Source organism: Exophiala aquamarina (genome assembly GCF_000709125.1).
Source record: "Exophiala aquamarina CBS 119918 chromosome Unknown aczIA-supercont1.4, whole genome shotgun sequence".
NCBI lineage: Eukaryota > Fungi > Ascomycota > Eurotiomycetes > Chaetothyriales > Herpotrichiellaceae > Exophiala > Exophiala aquamarina.
In genome coordinates this window covers 2,399,050-2,405,223 of record NW_013550584.1, presented here as the reverse complement: position 1 = coordinate 2,405,223, position 6,174 = coordinate 2,399,050, and the positions used below count along the sequence as shown (strand labels likewise).

The following is a 6,174-nucleotide window of genomic DNA, read 5'->3' as shown; positions in this document are numbered from 1 at the left end:
CCCGCATTGCATTTCCACTTTCCACTGCACGACTTTCGTCAGTGTGCCACTATTCACTTGAGCATACCTGTATAGTCCTCAGCCAGTGACCGGGTTTATTATTCTGCTCTTTCCACCCGGGTGTTGGCCACCTGTTGTTTGAGCGGACGAGCCATGCGATGATTCAACCCACCTCAAATTTCCTCCCCAGCACACATTTCTTCACGACTCGCCATGTCGGAGTCAGACAATGGCCCTGTCGCAAGCGTGCCTTCAGAACTCACTCCCAAAATTCATTCAGCTTCAGTCGCCCAGTCTCCCGACGATGCACCGCCAAGCACACCTCTCGATAGCATGGATGTTTCGCCTGCACCCGAAACTGCGCAACCCCTCGAGACGCCTCAGTCGCAGCCCATGACCGCCACCGCGTCTTCTTCCTCACAGCACCCCCCGCCCGACCAGGTCGATGCAAACAGTGTAGGCCCTACAAGTTATGGAACTCGTTCTAGGAATCGTACTGGAGGACGCATTAATTATGCTGAAGACAAAGATCTAGACATCGAGTTGGAGGCTTTGAGTAAACCTCAGCGGTCCAGCAAGAGAACCTCTGCTGCTGCCACCGAGAGTCAAGCTGCCACTCCTAGCTATACTGCGGTCAATTCTCTTGTTGACCAGCCCACTGACAATGGGCCTGCCACGTCATCTGCGGCCCATACTCCGGCTTCAACCCCTGCTCCTGCGCCTTCAAAGAAGAGGAAACAACCTGGTGCCAACCACACTGTCGCTGCACATTCGAGTGCCACCGCTTCCCGACTGAGAAATACTGCCTCAGTCCCTTTCAAGGGTTATGTTGAGACAAACATGATGAGTTTCACAAACTGTGGGCGCAGACTCAACCCGAAAAACCAGTTAGTTTCGGACGACGGCACAGTCGTGCAGGCAAACGGTAAAACAACTTCAGCTACTCAAATTTGTCGTACATCGAATTCTAATTGTTCCCAGATCATGTCTACTTTGTTTGTGAACCTCCCGGGGAGCCGTACTATCTTGCGCGGATCATGGAGTTTCTGCACCAGAAGAACGACCCTGAACTTCCCATTGATGCGATGCGAGTCAATTGGTACTACCGTCCGAAAGACATCCTCCGGCGTGTCCAAGACACTCGGGTCGTCTTTGCTTCAATGCATTCCGATACCTGTCCCCTCACCTCGATTCGTGGGAAGTGTAACATTCAGCATCTATCTGATATCTCCAACATGGACGAATATCGATGCCAACAAGATTCATTTTGGTTTGACAAGCTTTACGACCGTTATATGCACCGCTATTATGAGGTCATCCCTGTGCGCAAAGTCGTCAATGTACCCCAGCGGGTCAAGATGGTACTAGACCAAAGGTGGAAGTTTGTTCTGGTCGAGGTTGGTCGAGGTCGTGAATTGACCAGCGAGAGCAAGAAGTGCACGAAATGCGAGCAGTTTGCTAGCAATCATGACTCGGTCGATTGTGCAGTATGCAAGAAAACATACCACATGCGGTGCGTGAGGCCACCACTTCTGAAGAAGCCTGCTCGAGGTTTTGCGTGGGCCTGCGCTGCCTGCAGCAGGGCACAGGAGATGAAGATGGACTACCGGAATACTCCTGCGGGCTCCGAAGCGGCCCATGGAGATGATGACGATCCTATGGACGAGGACGAAGACGACAGTGGTCCGAGAACCCAAGACACTCGCGAGAGTAGCGCTGCCCCGGAGCCACATCCAGAACCTACACCTGCCCAAATTGCACAAGCAAATCTGTGGCCGTGGCGATACTTGGGGGTCCATTCTCGAGTGGAGGACGCTCTAGATTATGACGATCGTATCTATCCCCGTGCCAGCTCTAGACTTGGTCCTCGCCATCAGGCAAATGTCAACGTGTGGCATGGTAGACCTGTGGAATTGGTCAAGCCCGCTGAAATCAAGCGAAAATATATGAAACACACCAATCTTAAAGGCGCCAAGCCTTCTAAGGATACCGGTACTGACACGGACAAAGACCATCGTCTCAAACGTCCTAAGTGGGTGGTTGACGAGCCGCCTGGCTACATCCCCCGTGGACTCGATGAGCCAGTTGAAATCAAAGGTAAGAAGGAACATACTGCTCAGTTGATTTTCAAAATGCCAGAACCACAGACCCTTGAAAGGGGTGGTGACGACAACAACGAGCCGCCGGAGGATGCAGAAAGGATTGTGGATGACTATATGAAGCGAGTCAAGCCAATCGCCCAACAGTACAACGTTCACGACACATCGGTTGACTTTCTTACTAAAGCGATCGAGAAGTTACAGGAGAACAATTATGATGTCGAAAAAGCACTGCAAGCTATGAAAGGATTGTCCTTGAGAGCAGATTTGAAGCAACCCGATTTAAATCGCGAAGAGATCAAACGATTTGAAGAAGGAGTCGCCAAATATGGGAGTGAACTCCACGCAGTGTCTCGGCACGTCGGAAGCAGTGTCAAGGAGTCAAGAATTGTTCGTTTCTACTACATGTGGAAGAAATCTGAGCGTGGACGACAGATCTGGGGCGCCTTCGAGGGGCGACGATCAAAGAAAGAGTCCAAGCGCGCCGATAAAGAAGGCAACGCCCCGAAATTGCTAGATGATGTAGCACATGACTATGACGACTCCGCCTTTGACGACGAGAAAGCACAGCAGAAAAAGCGTGGCTTCGAATGCAAATTCTGTTCAACCCGTCACTCTAGACAGTGGCGACGGGCTCCGCAGACCGCTCCTGGTACACTTGTGCCCAAAGACCAGTCGGCCAAGAATAGCAAAGATAAAAGCCTATGGCTGACATTGGCGCTTTGTGGAAGATGTGCATACTTGTGGCGCAAATACGCCGTTCAGTACGAAGACATCGAAGAAATCTCGAAGAAGATCGCCTCATCTGGAAGCAGAGCCGCTAAACGAAAGGTTGACGAAGAGCTACTACGTTTGATCCTTGAGGCACATCAGATGTCAGGCGATCCTATTCCTCCTCGTGCAGCGGATGAGGTGAACAAAGCTGGCCTGGAGGTGCCTGCTAATATCATCCAACCGGACGAGCCACCCAAGAAGAAGACCAAAGCCGATAAAGACGTCAATGCTCAACCGACCCTAGACGTACCTCCCGTGGAGAAGAAGAAGCAAGTGCCAGAGAAGCCTCAAGAACCTCCCCCTATTGAACCGGATCCACCTAAGGTGAAAATTCATCCATGTGCTGTTTGCCACGTGATCGATGTTCCGGGTCAGAAGTTGCTTAAATGCCGAGACTGCAGGTTGCATGTCCATGGTGCTTGCTATGGAATAGGACCAAAAGCAAATACGAACCCCTGGTTTTGTGACATGTGCAGGAACGATCACAATTTACAAGTCTCGACGACCTATGAGTGTGTTCTCTGCCCTGTCAAATACACCCAACAGGAACTTATGGAGCCTCTGAGAGCGACCCATAAAAAGAAAACTGACCGCGACCGCGAAAAAGAACGCATAGAACGCGAAATCATTCAGGAAGCGAGTCGGCGCTGGAGAATGGAACAAGAAGCGGCAGGTCGCCCCGTCAACCCACGGGAAGCCCTTAAAAGGACGGCTTGGAACAATTGGGTACATGTCACATGTGCAATCTGGACCAAGGAGATCAAATTTGGCAATGCAGATTTGCTTGACGAAGCTGAGGGTGTCGGTTTCATTCCTGCTGAAAGATTTGAACCTGCGTGCAAGCTTTGCAAAAGGACTGGATTGCCAACCGTCAAATGCCACCAAACGAACTGCAACTCGTACTTTCATGTGGGCTGCGGTCACCAGGCAGAGTACCTGTTCGGTTTTGACGTTGCCCCGGTTAAGAGCAGTCGACGAGATGCCGTCAACGTGATGAAATTTGACAATGAAAGTGGCATTGTGACTGCTGCTATCTGGTGCCCAGCCCATCAACCGACATCCTACGTGCACAGCATGCTTGAGCCAACAGAGTCTGGCTTGACTGCCATGCAGCTCTTCGCTCATACATACAAGCAAGTGGACGCTTCAACGACAGGGACGGTTCGACGCGCGGCTCAATTCACCACCAATATTACTACCTCGGCATTTCCAGTTCATTCCTCACAAGGCCGTACTTCTGTCATAAATGGCACCACCAGTGGCTCTGCATCGCAGATTGAAATGCCAGCAGGACACAGTCTTCGATCCTCGCCGGCAGCCGAATCACCACGAGCTCTCGACGATACCGTGATCGAGTCAAGGAATGCCGAATCAACAATAAAGAAGTCTGGTGGCGTCAGAAAATGCTGTACATGCTTGGTGGATGTTAGTCCTAGATGGTGGCCCATTGCACAAGATGGCCATGTTTCATCACGCTCTCCACCAATGACCAACGGAGCACAAGCAGATGGCGGGTATGGACCTAGCAATGGATCTTACGACACTTTCATGACCAATGGCCTTGTCAAGGCAGAACCCGTTGATGGTCCTGCAGTGAGCTCTTTGGCCGATGACAAGGCTTCTGCGCAATATCAATGCCACAAATGCCATGTCTTGAAACGTGAGCCACCCACGTCACCCTCACAGATCAAGCCACGCGAAGCACGCTCGATTGAACCTGTTCAGGAAGTATTTGCATATCCGCCACCGTCTTCCTTCCCTGCACCTCCTGCGCCGCCCACTTATCCTCTCAATCGTCCATCGTTGGATGTCTCACCACATTCGCATCCAAACGGAGCGCCGATTGCCCCTCCACCTCCACCGCCTCCTTCTCATCCTCCAGCATGGCAGACTGCGCCTCCTCCTCCTCCTCCTCCTCCTCCTCCACACTGGTCTTCGGCATCTATCCGTCCTGCGAATCATCAATCTCCTGTGGGTGGAATTTATGGTCATTCATCCCTCTATCGGCCTGCTCCACCTCATGAATACAATCCACCTCCTTACGGTCGACCACCACATAGTTCACCATATGGATCCGCTCCACCACCTCCTCCGGCCGGTCTTGCCACCAGCCACTTAGCGCAGCATTCACCTCCTCCTGGACCATACGGTCATGGCGTGTCTCATCATTCTATGCCACCTTCTGCTTCGCCGTCTCTGCCACCACGGTATCCCTCACCCCCTCGATTTGGACCAGAACGCCCTCCAGTACCATCGCCTAGACTGGGACTCGGCGGTCGAGATATTCTAGCTCGTCCGTATCCTCCTGATCCACCTCGTCAAAGCGGGATAGGCTCACCAGTCAATGGATATACCGTGCCACATTCGTCGAGTCAAAGAATATACAGCCAACAAGCGCCTCCGCCGCCACCACCGCTTACAATTGCGAGACAGCCGTCATCGTCACAGTCACTTGCCCAAATTGCACAGCAAGCGGAACAAGCCGGACGGCCACATTCTAGACAGGCGAGTGTTGAGATGACAGGCACACAGAGGTTTGGTCCTCTAGCTGTGCCGAGCCCCACACATCGGCCTATCACTCCGGCCACTGGAGTACCGGCAAGGGATGAGAAGAGAGATGGACCTGGAGCGAGTGCGAGTCCTAGCCTGAGGAATTTATTGAGCTGAAGGGCTGGGAGCGCTCCCGTTGTAGGTGGCAACTTATGGTCTAGCACCCAAGACGGGCCAAGGCTATGCTTGCCAGGATTCAAGTGGTTTCTGTATATGCTCCTGTAATTTATGATACACCACAGGTACATTGATCGGGCTGTTTCTGGCAGAATTTTTCTTTGGTGATTGATGACGATGATGGCTTTGTTGGGAACTTGCAGAGAAGAAGGATACAGCAGGGCCCAAAAGAAGACTATACGTCGGAAATAGATTGAACCTAGCTCCACGATACCTTCACAGGTATGTACCTAGGTAATTGAGGAGCGTATGTTTATGATTGCCGACACATCTCGAGAGAAAGTCGCGGAATCGCGCCGAGTTCTGGAGGACTTGTCTGCGTGAGGGAGGGCAAGCCTTGCCGCGCGGAGCTTTCTGTAGACATGTAGTCAATGAGTGCATTAGTTGATCGACACTACTATGCTATGTAAGTCCAGTATCACCCAGTGACCAGCGGTAGGAGGTGGCCGGTGCAGTGTCACTATATCAGGTCCGTATGTGTACCATGGGTATGGCATGGTGTCTCATCAATTGTGTAGCAAGTAGTACTAGATATGTAGTAGTTAGTCTACAGTACTTTAGGATGCTACAGGCA

The 6,174-nt window shown here is 51.8% G+C and overlaps 1 protein-coding gene across 1 annotated transcript; it reads left to right on the top strand.

The window, feature by feature from the left end:
- Nucleotides 1-213: 213 nt before the first annotated feature.
- On the top strand, nt 214-5,540 carry A1O9_05961 (uncharacterized protein; the record flags this gene model as incomplete). Its single annotated transcript, XM_013405174.1, has 2 exons — nt 214-925; nt 982-5,540. 2 exons carry the CDS (start codon nt 214-216, stop codon nt 5,538-5,540), a joined length of 5,271 nt encoding a protein of 1,756 aa, XP_013260628.1.
- Nucleotides 5,541-6,174: the final 634 nt, after the last annotated feature.